The sequence below is a fragment of the Aricia agestis genome, chromosome 4, assembly GCF_905147365.1.
Source record: "Aricia agestis chromosome 4, ilAriAges1.1, whole genome shotgun sequence".
In the NCBI taxonomy this organism is placed as follows: domain Eukaryota; kingdom Metazoa; phylum Arthropoda; class Insecta; order Lepidoptera; family Lycaenidae; genus Aricia; species Aricia agestis.
The window spans coordinates 12735199-12751779 of NC_056409.1; the positions used below are offsets into that span (position 1 = coordinate 12735199).

At 36.1% G+C, this 16581-nt stretch overlaps 1 protein-coding gene across 1 annotated transcript; it reads left to right on the top strand.

Annotated features, from left to right (window-relative positions):
- The first annotated feature begins 1608 nt into the window (after window positions 1-1608).
- On the top strand, window positions 1609-13858 carry LOC121725897 (protein O-mannosyl-transferase 2). Its single transcript, XM_042113065.1, has 16 exons — window positions 1609-1776; window positions 1894-1974; window positions 2508-2592; window positions 3401-3505; window positions 3603-3711; window positions 4838-4926; window positions 7103-7291; window positions 7448-7554; window positions 7980-8172; window positions 8417-8617; window positions 9420-9530; window positions 9910-10039; window positions 10191-10339; window positions 12083-12242; window positions 12812-12946; window positions 13599-13858. Exons 1-16 carry the CDS (start codon window positions 1745-1747, stop codon window positions 13814-13816), a joined length of 2094 nt encoding a protein of 697 aa, XP_041968999.1. The 5' UTR covers window positions 1609-1744; the 3' UTR covers window positions 13817-13858.
- Window positions 13859-16581: the final 2723 nt, after the last annotated feature.

Genomic DNA, 16581 nt, shown 5'->3' on the forward strand with positions numbered 1-16581 from the left:
TTTTGGCGGCCATGTTACTTTGAAACTTCTTCTACTTTTTATTGTTGGTGTGGTTTTTATTATTTTTTCCCAAATTGAGTTATTTGGGTTTTCGATGTTCATTATTGGTAAAATATTAGCCATTAAATATCCGTTATCGTGCAAAAGTGCAGGTAGGATGTTGTCAAAACCAAAATGTTTTTTCCTGTGACATTTGGTGTGACATTTGGTGTGAATATCAATAAATAGGGCCATTCCTTCCATGAGTTTTAACTAAAACATCGTTATAATAACTTTATAATCCTATTCATTGGAATATCATCGTGTCATTTTCAAATTGAAATGTATCAAGTTTTACATTCTTTTGCCCACTTTTGTAGCAATTATTGATGGTATTGCCTGGTATTACCGATAGTTGTCTACCCATACGCCATCTTGTTACTAAAATGGAAACTGTTTGACAATCAAATAAAAAAAATAAAAAAATGCCTCATTCAATTCAATTCAATTTCTTTATTTGCAAAATGTGAGTTAGTACTTGAAGATGTTAGTAGATTTCACAATGGTATCATCACATTTGCCCAACTGGGCATGCAAATGTTTAGCTTTTATACTACAATATAATAATATGAAATATTACTATTCTTACAAATTAAGTATCGTACCGATCTATGTACCGATCTCAATGGTTTAGTTCCTTTTCTTGCCACGGCCCACGAGCCTTGTCGATGGTCGAACTGTATGTTTGACAACCACAGATTTTAGAAGTTGACAACTGATTACTGACAGCATATATACTTACATAATCTGTGAACTGTGACATTGAAACTTGAAAGTTGAAGTTTGGTTGAAATCAGTTGACAGTTGAAATTATCTACAGTTATAATATACTAGTAATCTGTGGAAATTATTGCCCCGTATTATCAGTGTTGTAGAAGTTACCGATTTATCGGTAGATCTCCCGATTTTGGCAAACAAATACCGATAAAACGATTTTAGGGTATAATCTCCCGATTTACTCAATTTTAGAACATTAAACTTAATTTATACTCATTTTGTAGTTTGTAACACCAAATTTAACATGTTACATGGCAATACAACTGTACATTAATGGTTATTCCCCAAGGGGCAAGGCATTAAATTTAGGCTGTAATTCATACTCACTAAAGTTGAATATTATTGTAGGGGAATATATTTTTGAAATACGTCGATATGAATGCGACAGGTTTCAAATTTTAAATTTTTCATTTTCTAATCAATAATCATTCGTCCGATACGCAACTTCTCATATTGTATTAACGCAAATCAAATGTCTAGTTCAGACCCAGACAGTGATTTTCCAACCACTAGTAGTGGTACGTTCGGAACAAAAACTGCAAGAAGGAGATAAATCTCCTTCTTGCAGCTTAGACAATAGGCTAATGATTAATAACTTTAACACGTGTTTTAATTTGATTTATTTAGGCAGCAATCTCCCTATTTCTCCCGCTTTTTAGTTAGTAGCAATCTCCCTATTTCTCCCGATTTTTAGTTGGTAGCAACACCGATTTCATAAATGTCATTTCTGCAACACTGCGTATTATTTTCCTCAAGTGTCCTCAATGCTTGAAAATTTGAAATCAAAGTTTTGTTTGAGTTTTTATTTTTTTATATTATTTTAGTTTTTTTAATAATACGTTACAATAAAATATATAGAACAGATAATGTTTCTCTACAAACGTGCATAAATATATTAACGCCTAACGGTTTTAGTGATACCTAAATTATGAAGTCTTCCAATGGCTCTGAGTGCAAAATGTAATATAATTTTTTATTTTTATTTTTTTTTGGGTGTTACAAACATTTTAGAAATGTAAAAATTTGATTAACGTGTGAATAAATAACTCTCATGTTTTGGGGAAAATAATGTTTCAGCTGGTGGATTACTTTTGGTCTTATATGTGGAGCAACATTTGTGACCCGATTCTACAAAGTACTGGAACCAGATCATGTCTGGTAAGTAAATACCATTATAATATACTGAAAACCTAGACATTGTGTTCGCTACAATTATTTCCTTTTAAAACTGGATAGTCAGTAATTGAGTAAATGTGGGTTATTTCCAAATACATTCAATCAATCGATTCAATGTTGGCTATTTTTTAGCTATATTTTCGAATACATTCAATAATTTAATAATATATTACATTTGTAGTTCTTGCAATCTACGAGTGCGCGTAGCCTTTATTTGTAGTTGTTTGTAATATTGACATTTTCGTTAGTGTGCGTACCTGACAGAGCAGTCAGTAGCGAGCGAGCCATGCATGTGTGTATAGTGTCGCGCACTCGTAGATAGCAAGAACTATATCCGGAACATGGAGCTTTGTAACTCCAACTCCTTACTTAATACTTTGACTGTGGGACAGACCACAGCTAACGTTGAATTGACATAAGCTGACCAACTACATAGGTCCGTTAACTGCCTAAGAATCAATTTCCAAAATGATGGATCAGCTTTAATATCATTAAATGTTTCTCTTTTTTTACAGCTGGGATGAAACACACTTTGGTAAAATGGCTAGTTGGTACATAAATCGAACATTTTTCTTTGATGTGCATCCTCCACTTGGTAAAGTTAGTTTAAAATGATTAAATAATAAATATTTTACTAATAGTTGGGGGGGGAAGAGGGGATTCCGGGATAAGCTCGAGCGTGTCAGATTAAGCTTGTATAGGCTTCTGACATGTGACTAGTTATCATCGTATAGAAATCAGATTTCTCACGTGGTGGGTTAATTTTTTTTTTTTGAACATTGAAATGTCATCGAATTTGTCAGATTAAGATAGGGGATGTTTATTATACCCCAAAGAAGCTTCCATATAAAGCACTGACGATTCAAATGTTAGGTAAGCCTGTAGGGACATTTTAAAATATAAAAAAAAGCTTCATATTTTCCTAACTAAGCTTCGCAGATATTTTATTTTGCACTAAACGTAATGATTTAGTCCTTATTGTCTAAAATATATTTATAATTTACCTAAATATGCAATTTTCTGAATAGAATTTTCTATTCAAAACTTTAAAATGGCTGCAGTTTCTGAACCCACCGCTAAAATAAAAAATGCCCTTATTTCTTTTTTTATCTGTTTTACCTAATGTAAAAAACCTACTAGGTTTCCATGGCGCTCGAGATACTACACAATTAGCACCTGCCCCTCCCCTACTATAATAAAGAGATCTACATTTTGTATACTGGTGCAGATGCTATAGTTTTACAATAGAAACTTGATTAAATAATAATTGAATATACAAAAAAATCCATAATATTATGTGTTTGTCAAAAATGTACAAATTCAATGATTAAGATATAATAATAAGCCTTTGAATATTATGCCCTCGTAATGATTATTATGAATATTATTAAATTTAACATTCTTTCAGATGCTTATCGCTTTATCAGGCAAACTGACTGGCTATGATGGAACTTTTGCTTTTGATAAACCTGGTGATAAATATGATGGTGCGAGGTACGAAGGGATGAGAATGGTTAGTCTTTCTTTAATATTTTTTGAGTAATAAATAGAATATGTTATTATAAGTACAATTATATAAATAATTTGATTTAATAACTAAACAATTTTAGTTTTGTACCAGTCTGGGTGCACTAATAATACCACTTACTTTTCTCACAATATGGGAAATGACAAAATGTTTGGACTCCACTCTTATTGGCACCTTATTGCTGTTATGTGGTAAGTCATTTGTTTATTTATGCGCTGTTTGTACTGTTACGAACTTCAAAAGCGTCAGCAGGTCTTTCTCTCCAAATCCTTCAGACCCTAGCATGCAACAGTATTAAGGAGTTTTGAATATATTTTTATTAATATTACATAGTTTAGAGGGTATTTGACAGATTTTTAATTTCTATCTTAGTCCCTAGTACAAGGAACTAAAATTTTTTTGATACATACAAATTTAAAACTTTATGAGTGCCTTTTTTACGATGAATCCGACAAACATTTCTATGTGAGAAGTTTCGGCGCTGCTGCGTTTTCGAATGCTTCGTACATACTTACAAGTAAAATTTTTGAAATTTGTTTGGTAAAATTACTTAATTTAATAATTGTTGTCTACTTGTCCGACAAAGATCATGCTGTGTATGGGCTGTTCTGTGTCCACCACCCAAAAAATGTTGATATGACGTCACCATGACTCCTCGTACATACAATGGAAAAGTGTGTGTCTGTCTGTTACCTATTGCATATACAGTTCCTGCTGGTTTTTAGGGTTCCGTACCCAAAGGTTAAAAACGGGACCCCATTGGGTATGGTGGCGGTAAATGGGTTAATAAGACTTCTTTGTCTGTCCATCTGTCTGTCCGTCCGTCTATCCGTCTGTCCATCTGTCTGTCTGTCCGTCCGTCCGTCTGTGCGTCCGTCCGTCCGTCTGTCTGTCTGTCTCCAGACTGCATCTCAAGAACCGCTATAGCTAGTCTTCTTAAATTTTTGTATATCTGTTGCCGCTATAACAGCAAATAATAAAAACAAAATAATATTAATATTTATGAGGGGCTTCCATACAACAAACGTGATTTTTTTTACCTTTTGTGCTCGATATCAATAATGGCAACAGGTAGGCACTTGAATTTTTTACAATGGCCTTAATTATAGGTATGTATACTTTAATTACTTTAATAATAATATTTATATAAAATAAAAATTTAAGGGGGCTCCCATACAAAAAACACAATTTTTGGCCTGTTTTTGCTCTTTAACGTTACGGAACCCTTCGTGCGCGGGTTCGACTCGCACTTGGCCGATTATTTTTAAATATATAGTGGAATGTGGTGTAGTCGCTAACAGATGATTTTATTTTCAGATGTTGGATTCTTGACATTGAATAGGTATATTTTGCTGGATCCTATTCTTCTATTCTTTATGAGTTGCTCTATTTATGGCGCATTTAAGGTAATAAAAAATCCTACTAATCCTACTAATATTAATTAAAATAAAATAATAAAGGCGAAAGTTTGTTTGGATGTATGGATGTTTGTTACTCTGTCACGCAAAAACTACTGAACGGATTTTAATGAAACTTTACAATAATATAGCTTATACATCAGAATAACACATAGGCTACAATTTTAACCGACTTTTAAAATTGGGGAGGTCTTATGTTCGTTTTTTTATGTTCGACGATTACTCCGCCATTTGTTAACCGATTTTAAAAATTTTTCTTTTGGTATATAGGGGTATCATCCCAATTTGCTATTATATTCACAAAAGTGGTGATCTAATAAAGGATCCATTAGTAATCGATGGAACTCCTCAAAATTTATAGGGAAACATGTGGTGACTTCGGTTTCGTGAGAAGTATTCTAAGCATATGCTACCGACAAGTAAGATTTTGCACCGAGGTATACCTGGTATACCGTGGTTTGGAAGGTGCTGAGAGATCTCCTGATTCTTTATAAATACAAGTTTGGGAGTTTCGGCTTTGTTTTAAGAAAGGAAAGCATATGCTACTATGCAAATTACATTGATCATCATCACTACCATATTATACCATGCATCGTCCCATGATTATTGTTATTGGTACTTTTCCTAGTCTTTTAGATCGAGACTCGAGTTTGTCAAGCGATAATTTTAAAAAATCTACACTTGATATTATAAACCTGAAGAGTATGTTTCCTTGAACGCGCTAATCTCAGGAACTACAGATCCGATTTAAAAACTTATTTTAGTGTTAGGTAGCTCATTTATCGAGTAAGGCTATACATATATTATCACGCTTATAAGACTAATACGACCAAAGAAACTCAGGAAAATGTGGGAAAAACGGGGAGAATATTAGAAAGGGTTTATCTCACGAACTACTGGAACAATTTTTATGGCAATATTTGGCACAGAAATATAGATTAGACCACGTGAAGGGAGTATAGCTATTTTTTTATGGGAAAATGTACGGTTTCTGTAAAATTCTTAATTAACGCGGGCGAAGCCGCGCGGGACATCTAGTATACATATATTCATAACCATATCCCTTTTACCCCTAATAATAAACAGATCCACGCAGCATGCCTTATATTACAGTCATATAGTTACTTATTACATACTGTTTTGTTATTATCTATCATGCCATTTTCCTAACGTATTAGACAAGGACAAAATCATTGTAACTGTAAGTAATAATAGCCCCCAGCTCAGCATTAGCAGCGGGTTGCTGCACTGATTTTCTGCTGGGACCAAGGTGTGACATCACAATAATATAATTTGGGCCATACAGACAGAAACAAGGAGCATACTGATACCATGATAACAATTTTAGTTGTGTCCAATGATATTCTACTTATACAGATATGTTACGTCCATACTATTTTCCGGCTTAAATCTCTTCCGAACAATTTTCAAATTCAAAATTGCAAACATTGACAAATTTGACAGATAAGTGAAACAAAAGATACGTAAAACCATTTACATAAAAGAGACAGTTCTATTTTTAAACGTCGAATCGTATCGCTGTCTCTTTCTTCGCCTGAGCTATGATGAGATTTTTTCCAGATTGTTCGAAAAAATAATTTAAAATGTAAATAATCGAGGTATTTATATCAATCAATATATGTGGTAAGAGATTCCATGTGTTTTGTTTACTTTCGAGTCATAATTGGTACATTTTCGAAACACGCACGACGTCATTTTCAATTTATTTAGGTAAGACAATACGCGGCGCGTTCGTGACTGCGCTCGATGCAGACTAAATAACAGACGGCCCAATTCGGCCGTATTTGAATCTTCACAACGCGCGCGGTAGTAACATAATATCTGCTTTGAGTTTTTCATCATTGGTTGTGTCTCTAAAAACAGACAAGTTTTTAAAATAACTGTTACTCCGTTACATGAAGGGTTCTCTAGTGGTCTTTTAGGGTCATGTATCTCTAGTGGTCTTTTAGGGTCATGTATCTCATAAGACAAAAATTTTTTCACCATCACCTATTTGTTACCTTAGTCTGCCTTGAAGTTGAGGGCTAAATGATATAAATTATTATTATTGGTGAAAACTTTAATGAGCCTTAAATGTCCACTACAGAACACTTTACGTTGACAAGCGGTTGGTGTCTATTTTAAAATATATCTATTTTCCCAGGTGAAATCACTAACTGAAGATGGTTTAGCACCATTTAGTACCAGAATGCTAGCTTGGCAGTTTTGGCTGGGATCGGCACTCGCTTGCACAATGTCGGTGAAGTTTGTAGGATTGTTTGTTGTTTTGTTTGTCGGTCTGCGAACAATAGCCGACCTGTGGAATGTACTTGGAGATCTCAGCAAGCCAGTCGTAAGTTCTATTTTGTAATGTTGGCATTAACTGTAGCTGGGCTACTGAATCATACAATATTTACAGCTAAGCAAGGAAGGATGAAATGCTATTTGTAAGAACTATGTATACTACGTAGGTACATGTTTAATAACGTAATTATGATATTATTTACAGAGCTTAACAGTAAAACATTTAATCGGAAGAACAATCACCCTCATTATTTGGCCGTCGTTGTTATACATTTTCTTCTTTTGGATTCATCTGACGGTGTTAAGCAAAAGGTTAGTTCTACAAAATGTTTGTAAAAACATTCATAATTGCGATATTGCGAGAAGCCCGAAGGGCGAAGACCTGTATCATGTTTTGCTGAAGTGTGGTCGGACTGCAGAGCTAAGAGCAAGGCTCTAAGGCGAGACGGATCAACAGTGCACTTTCGGAGCCGTTGTCACCAGAGGCAATAAAATTATATAGTTATTTGGATCAGGATCTGTCCCTTGTGTAGGGAATACTGTGTTCACCTATGAGGCTGATATTAACACTGAATGTTAAAAGCCTCTGTAAAATAAAAACAAATAAAAACACATTCAGGCGTGAACCTTACGGGATGTTCAGCGATTGAAGTTCCAAATTCAAACTAAAAAGTAGGTCAGAATTTAAACACTTTTAAATTTTATTTTTTAAACTAATGACGCAAGTTTTTTTTCAGTGGTAATGGCGACGGATTTTATTCCTCCGGTTTTCAAGCTCGTTTGGAGGGCAACAGTCTGCACAACGCTAGCGCCCCGAGATACGTCGCCTACGGAGCTGTAATCACCCTGAAAAACCACCGCACGGGCGGGGGCTACTTGCATTCACATCAACACTTGTATCCGGCCGGTTTCGGCGCTAAACAACAACAGGTAATTTATACTTCTTATGATAAGGATTATATGAATAATATAATATATTATTGTTTGTGCTTTGTTTTGTTTATATTTTTTTAATATGGAGTTATAGCTCTATATACATATTATCACCATTAGTCCGTTCAATTGCCCGTTTCTAATCAAAGAAAAACATCGTATTGAAAACGTTTCATCTATGACTTCATTTGTTATATTCATCAAAATGCCGTAAAAACATTTAAGGGTATTTTACACGCAGATAACGACGTACACGCACAAAGACGACAACAACCGATGGATTATCAAGCCGTTCGACCGCGAGTCTGTGTCGGGCGTGGTGCGCGTGCGCAGCGGTGACCTCGTACGACTCACGCACGCCGCCACCGGCCGCAACCTGCACTCGCACCGCGAGCGCGCGCCGCTCACGCACAAGTTCATGCAAGTCACCGGATACGGGGAGGTTCGTTTGTTTTACAAATATCGTTGTATTGCTAAGTACTCACATACGGTTTTGGTCGATCGAGCAATAACGTCGAGCAAAACCCGCGGCACGGGATTTCGTCCACACATTCAGCATTGCTCGATAGTTTTATTCTAAATCGATATACTTCATTCCATCGAGCCGGCTCGATGCGACTCTTTGAGCTGTGAGTTTTGCGGTCCACACAGTAATTATTACTCGATTTGGAGTAAAACTATCGAGCAAAACCTCATGTGAGTACTTAGCATTAGAGTGTTTAATTTTAACACGTCGAGCTTACCGACGCAAAGTTTTGACCAGTAATCCGCAGACGGCGGATTACTGGTAAAAATAAAAAAGAAATATCTCTCGCCCGTCGTGTTGGTCGTGTTGGTCATCCTCATCTACCCCGTTCGATTATGATAGTAAACTGTAAAGAAAGTGCCCAAGTGTGAACTCGAAACACAAGAGTGTTCTTGTGTACAGTAGCTCTACCATGAGTTTAAAGCTATAGTATTTATCGATACTCGATACCGACTACGTAAATATTTAGTATGGCGATTTTAGTTCCGCTAGAGGCTTTGTAAAATTTGCCATACTAAATATTTACGTAGTCGATATCGAGTATCGATAAAAACTATAGCTTTAAACTCATGGTAGAGCTACTGATCCGGGACTAGAAAGCTCAAACTTGAACACTATATAAGTTAAAAACCAAGCATGAAACATACATATTACATTACTTTAAACACTTTGTTTAAGTTCATAGTTAACATGTTTTTTATTTTTTATTTTATTTTAGGAAGGTATCGGTGACGCGAATGACGTTTGGAAGGTTGTTATATCGGGATCAAAAGATGGTGACGACTTACAAACTGTTCGAAGTCGGCTGATGTTTATGCATTATTTACAAGTAAGTAAAAAGTATTTAGTGAATGGCTTTCCAATTTTGAGCAGCCAGAAATATTCACCATTGCTCGATAGTTTTACTCTAAATTGATAAACATATTTAATTCCATCGAGCCGGCTCGATGCGAGCCTTCGAGCTGTTAGTTTTGTAGTCCAAACAGTAATTATTACACGATTTGGAGTAAAACTATCGAGCAAAACCGTATGTGAGTACTTAGCATTACTCATGCTTATTTTATAAAAAAAAAATGCTTATAAATGTTATTGTCTGTCAAGGGAGTTACAAAAGGAGAAAACATTCTTGCGAAAGACACATAATTTTATTATTAAGGCTTTTAATGTATAATTTATTATGGTACTCAAAACTGGCTTTCATGTTATAGGCATGTGTGCTGACTACCACAGGTAAACAGCTACCCAAGTGGGGCTACGAGCAACAAGAAGTTGCTTGTAATCCTAATTTGCGAGACAAAAATGCGCTATGGAATGTGGAGGATAATATTTTTGACCAGTGTAAGTTATTGGCACTTTCTGTTTAGAAATCGAAACTTTGAAATGTTGCGTGTTTTTGTAAAAGATATTGTAGTGGTATATTTTCGATTAATCAAATTATTTATTATGATGACATTTAAAGTGTAGCCTGGTGGTAATTATATTTTTTCAGTGCCAAAAGTGAGTTTCGAGGCTTACGCGTCTGGTTTTATAGAGCGCTTTATAGAGTCGCACGCAGTGATGTTCCAAGGTAACGCCGGCCTCAAACCGAAAGAGGGTGAAGTGACGTCGCAACCGTGGCAGTGGCCCATCAATTACAGAGTAAGTGGCTGAGTTGAAGAAAATATTTGCGGAAGCACTTTGTGGAATTTCATATGGTGAATTTAATTAATATAAAAAAACGACGCGTACAATAACTTACTTTTTTAATTGGGCAAAAGGCCCACCGGCCACCACACATTCCCCACCACCGCAACTTCTATGTCGCCAGGATCAACAGTGGTAACCAACCACGAAAACCCTTTAATATGATCTCAGGGATGCCTGAGGGACAAGCTAAATCTGTCTTGGGACACGCAACGAAATTAATCAAAAGAAAGGTAGGAGGAGTAGGAGATATCCAATTTCCCTTCCCAAGCAAAGCGGGAGACAGCCAAATTGTAATGAAATTAATGTCCGAACAAAGGGAAAAGCACCACGAGTAAAAAATTTAATTATAATATGCCTACTTCATAGAAATTACATTTATTTATAATGGCAAACTTGTGTTCGATTGTTTTCAATAGTATTTATGACAAAAATGTTTGAAAGCACGGAAATTCTTTGCGCTGCCTACGAGATCATAATATCATAATTTACGACCCTAGAAACACATTGGAGGCTTTCTAAAAAATCGGTTCTTTCCTCATGCCAGAGATCGCACTCCCAGAGTATGTGATGAGCAGTTTGTTCTTGCGGGCTGCCTTCGGTCGAGCTCTCGCAAAGAGTAGGAGATGGAACCAACTTGAATCCATGAAGTTTAGCTTTAAAATTGCCGTTACCAGTTAGGAATTTTGCAACACAGTGATCTATTTCTATCCAATGCATAGCGAGTCGTGAACCGAAGGAAAGAAATTGTACAGGTGGCGACTTTTGATTTAGTTATCCCACCGATCCTGCCACTCGGATATAAGATTTTGTAGTGTAACGTCTAGCGCTTCAAATAATCTATTTACTTTATTTCTGTCCTTTCATGCTTAAGAAATCTGGGGTCGTAATTTTTTTATTTTTGTAATATAAAGCAGCTCGGTGCTGTATTCCTAAGTCTACAGGCAAAACACCCGAAAGGACAGGAAGTGCTTCAGTATTGACCGTTCTATATGCCTTACATAGGAATATTAATGCGAGACGTTGGCTTTGTAAAAGTTCTAAGTTTGTCTAGCGGTCATACTAGACAAACTTAGAACTTTGTTTTAGCACATGTCACTGTTTGACCGCGGCGGTAAATCGGCCATCTGGGAGACGGGTCTTTATTGGCAGACCTGTCAGAAATCTGATCTACCAACATTGGGACGTCGTGCGCGCACCGGTCCCGCCCATTCCTTATCCCACCAAAGAGACCAAAGCGCTTACTACGCCTACCCCTTTCACGTATGCCGAGAGATATGAAAATTGTGTCTGACCTATGTAGCCCATAGGCCATTTTTTTAAAATGAAATAAGGGGGCAAACGAGCAAACGGGTCACCTGATGGAAAGCAACTTCCGTCGCCCATGGACACTCGCAGCATCAGAAGAGCTGCAAGTGCGTTGCCGGCCTTTTAAGAGGAAATAGGGTAATAGGGGAGGGTAGGAATGGGCAGGGAATAGGGGAGGGTAGGGAAGGGAAAAGGGTAGGGGATTGGGCCTCCGGTAAACTCACTCACTCGGCGAAACACAGTGCAAGCGCTGTTTCACGCCGGTTTTCTGTGAGAACGTGGTATTTCTCCGGTCGAGCCGGCCCATTCATGCCGAAGCATGGCTCTCCCACGTGTAGCCATAGGTTAGACACAATTATTCTGAATATAATTTTGTTCATTTCCTTGCAGGGACAATTCTTTTCGGGGAGTGCTCACAGAATCTATCTGCTGGGCAATCCAGTAGTGTGGTGGACCAATCTCCTCTTCCTCGTCATATTCATTGTCGTGTTCGTCATAAATTCAATAAGAGAAAAGCGAGCGAAGGCTTTTGGTGTAGTATTGCAAAATGGTAAATGAAAGTTCAATGACTTTTTACTAGTTTTTTTTTTTATGAAATAAGGGGGCAAACGAGCAAACGGGTCACCTGATGGAAAGCAACATCCGTCGCCCATCATGGACACTCGCAGCATCAGAAGAGCTGCAAGTACGTTGCCGGCCTTTTAAGAGGGAATAGGGGAGGACAGGGAAGGGAATAGGGTAGGGGATTGGGCCTCCGGTAAACTCACTCACTCGGCGAAACACAGCGCAAGCGCTGTTTCACGCCGGTTTTCTGTGAGAACGTGGTATTTCTCCGGTCGAGACGGCCCATTCGTGCCGAAGCATGGCTCTCCCACGTATCAGTTGAAAATTTAGAACCAATATCAATAAAAACTAACATGGATCTGGTAAGATATAAAAGGTTTTTATTGTTTATTCCAGCTTCGATTAGCCCACATTTAGTTCAAGCAAATTAGCTGAAAATTTGGCAAAATTAAAGTACGAGTTTTATCTATCAGGATATGTAGGTTATAGAGTAAAGTTAAATTTTTTCTACTCAAATACATATACAATACATTAAATAATGTATGCATTATGCAGATAGTGAGAGTCTGCGAGCGAGCGCGTGGGCGGCGGCGGGCTGGGCGCTGCACTACGTGCCTTTCTGGGCGATGGGCCGTGTGCTATACTTCCACCACTACTTCCCGGCACTCATATTCAGCACTATTCTCACTGGTGAGTAACTATGATGATATTATAGTATCCGTGTCGTGGTGCAAAATATCACAATACTTTTATATATCAATATGAAAATTTGGGCATCATTTTACATTATTGATTAGAGAGTAATAAAGTTTAGCCAAACGGCTTAACCGTTTAAGGTACAGTTACACATGCTTATTTTAAGCACGAAAGCATGCTTAAACCGAGTAAATGCTGATTACGAGCATTTGTGTCCATCCATTGCTCAAAATAAGCATGCTTATTCGGAGCAAGCTCAAAAATCAACAGGCGTGCGATTTTCGAGCATGCTACCTGCGACGCGGGGGGCGTAGTTTAGGCACCATGCTAGTAGTAATTAGTATCGATCAGTTTTTCGCTGGAGCACTATAATAAGCATTCTTAATAGAAGCAAATGTATCGAGTTATAGCATGCTAATAAACATGCTATTTTTGAGCATGTGTAACTGTAATTTTATTTTAATTTTTTTGTTTTGTAGCTGATATGATTGAGAGTGTATTAGTCATAATCCATCATCAGCTCACTAGTCACTTACTTACAACTTATAAATTTCAATATTTTTTTTCAAATTCTTAGTTCATTTTTTTTTTGTAAATTCGATTAAATTATCTAATCTTTTTTCCTGAAACGAATTAAACATTTCAGGTATATTGACCGTGTACCTGCTGAAGAGTGTCCAGAGCTACCTGAGCCCCGAGCTGGGCAGAACAGTATACCATTGCTTCATGGGAATTATAATTTCCACTAGTGTGTATAGTTTCTATCTGTTCTCGCCTCTCGCGTACGGTATGAGCGGGCCGCTAGCCAGTGAACCCAACTCTACCATGACTGGCCTGAAGTGGTTAGACACTTGGGAATTTTAATTATTATTAATAATAATTTATTATCATATTATGTAAAGTAAGTATATAAAATCAGAATTTATATATACAATACAAATTATTATATAAAGTAAATTAAGTATCTTAAATAGTTTAATAATGTTAATTTTGCTAGTTACTCGTCTATTTATTGAAAAGCTAATTATGAAAAATTTTAAAATTGAGAAAAAAGCCTAATAAGCTTTTTCGCCATTTCACTTGCGCAAAGACATACTTTTAACGAATGCGTAAAGACAAAGAATTCGTGCGCTAAGTAAAAAGTAAGAAGTTACGTTAAATAATTTTAGAAATTTCTATGTATTTAATGACCTGTGCTATGTATCTATTACTGTTTAACTCAGGGGTTCCCAATCTTTTTCAGCCTGTGGCGCACTTACAAGTCAATATTTTGTCACGGCGCGGCGCCCTTCTCTACCTAGACCTATTACAAAAAGATACATACATACTAGTGATGTAACGGATATTCGCATTCGCGAATATCCGCGTATTTTTCAATATTCGCATTCGCATTCGCAAAAATTATGCGAATATTTAGCGAATGTTTTAATAATCAAAAAGGAAATTATTATATGCATGCATTTGAAATAATATAATAATACAATAGATAACACTTAGATTTTTTTTATTAAATCATACTTCTACATTCATAATTAAAGCCTCATTAGTCATTTATGAAAAAATAACTTCAGAGATCTTATCAAATCTAACATTAATCAGCCTTGTTGGTATACTATGTAAGGTTTGCATTCATTTAGTAGTATATTATTATTTTACTATCATTTTTAAATAAAGTTTATAATTTCTATTTACTAAAAATCTAAACAATTACTAGAAACATAAAACATAAAACTAACCTCAAAACAAAATAAAACTTTTAGAATGAACTTTCTGTGACTAAATTCATTCAATTTCAAATCAATCTAAGAAAAAAGGGGTGACACTACGATGTTGCCACTTTTTAATTTCTTCACTTTCTTGACAGACTATAAGCAATATCGGTTCTGCTATGTTCAATTTAAACGTGGCCGACACGAAACGTCAAACCTGTCGAACATTTTACGAGCGCTTTTTTTTTAAATTTTAAAATATTCGCATTCGCATTCGCGAATGTTGAAGATAAATATTCGCAATCGCATTCGCATTCGCGAATGTGAAAAATCCAACATTCGTTACATCACTAATACATACAAACACCGTTAGTGATTATAGTTAGGTTAAGCAAGTAAATAATAAACAAATATTTTGACAATCATCTGCCTGCTTTGTATTGTATTATTCATAAATCATAATATTATAATAATTTTATTTTATAATATTTGTGGTTATGGAATAATTATGTTATATGGATAATGATGGAGGATTGACTCACGGCGCCCCTCTTGCGTTTCCACAGTTTGGGAACACACACACAAAGTGTACAGTTTGGGAACCCCTGGTTTAATTTCTAATTAATGTTAAATCAAATGACTGAACGCAATTACTACGCCATTCCGTCCTATTTTTTTTTTAATTATGAATTTTCTATGTAATTACTGAAATATATTTTGTAAAGTTTATAAAATTTAGTTTCATTTTTACTGAGTTCCGTAAAGGGTAAAAACGGGAACCGATTACTAAGACTTCGCTGTCTGTCCGTCTGTCAGTCTTCAGGCTGCATGTTAAGAACGAAAATTAAATTAATATTTAAATTTTAAGGGGGCTCACATAAAAAAAATTCAACTTTCGCCCTATTTTGCTCTTTAATGGTACGGAACCTTTAGTGCGCTGTTTTGACTCGCACTTCGCCGATTTTCTATGTATAATATTACCATTTCGACCTTTGCAGTATGCGACTGCGATCTACAGAAATCTAAAATGCCACTTTTTTGTTTTTGAACACAACTTTACAGTTTTCGTGGACAACTACAACAGTTTTCGTAGCGACATTTAGAAATGAGAGTTTCCGTAAATAACTGTAGAGTGTAGGGTAGTTTTCGTTGACTACTACGCGCTACGTAACAGTTTTCGTAATAACCTTTGTAGACATCTGGGTACCGCCAATGATGAAATACTCAAACCAGATATGTTACTACCGCGCGCGTTGTGAAGCTTCAAATACGGCCCAATTGGGCCGTCTGTTGTTTAGTCTGCATCGAGCGTAGTCACGAACGTGCCGCGTCTTGTCTTACCTAAATAAATTGAAAATGACGTCGTGCGTGTTTCAAAAATGTATCTACCAATTATGACTCGAAATTAAACGAAACACATGGAATCTCTTACCACATGTCTTGATTGCAATAAATACCTCGATTATTTACATTTTCAGTTATTTTTTCGAACAATCTGCAAAAAATCGAATTTTCGTCATAGCTCAGGCGAAGAAAGAGACAGCGATACGATTCGACATTTAAAAATAGAACTGTCTCTTTTATGTAAACGGTGTTTCGTATCTTTTGTTTTACTTATCTGTCAAATTTGTCAATGTCTGCAATTTTGAATTTGAAAATTGTTGGGAAGAGATTTAAGCCGGAAAATAGTATAGACGTAACATATCTGTATAAGTAGAATATCATTGGGTACCACACTGACCTCCATTATACAAGTGTATAATGGAGATCAGTAGGGTACCACCTTGTGTATGAGAAACTGCTTAAAACTATAGTCGCTAGCGAGTTTTTATTTGATACCTACGTATTTATTGTAAACTCATGGTGGCGGTTTTAGTTCCACAAGTGACCGCTAGTGGCGCTGTAAAATTTTCCATACTA

Bases quoted from the DNA above. Each gene is read 5' to 3' on its own strand.
- LOC121725897 (XM_042113065.1), top strand. From the start codon at position 1,745: ATGAAGTCTTCCAATGGCTCTGAGTGCAAAAT. The intron at 3,506-3,602 runs GTTAGTCTTTCT...AAACAATTTTAG, and splicing joins GGTACGAAGGGATGAGAATG to TTTTGTACCAGTCTGGGTGC. The intron at 4,927-7,102 runs GTAATAAAAAAT...CTATTTTCCCAG, and splicing joins CTATTTATGGCGCATTTAAG to GTGAAATCACTAACTGAAGA.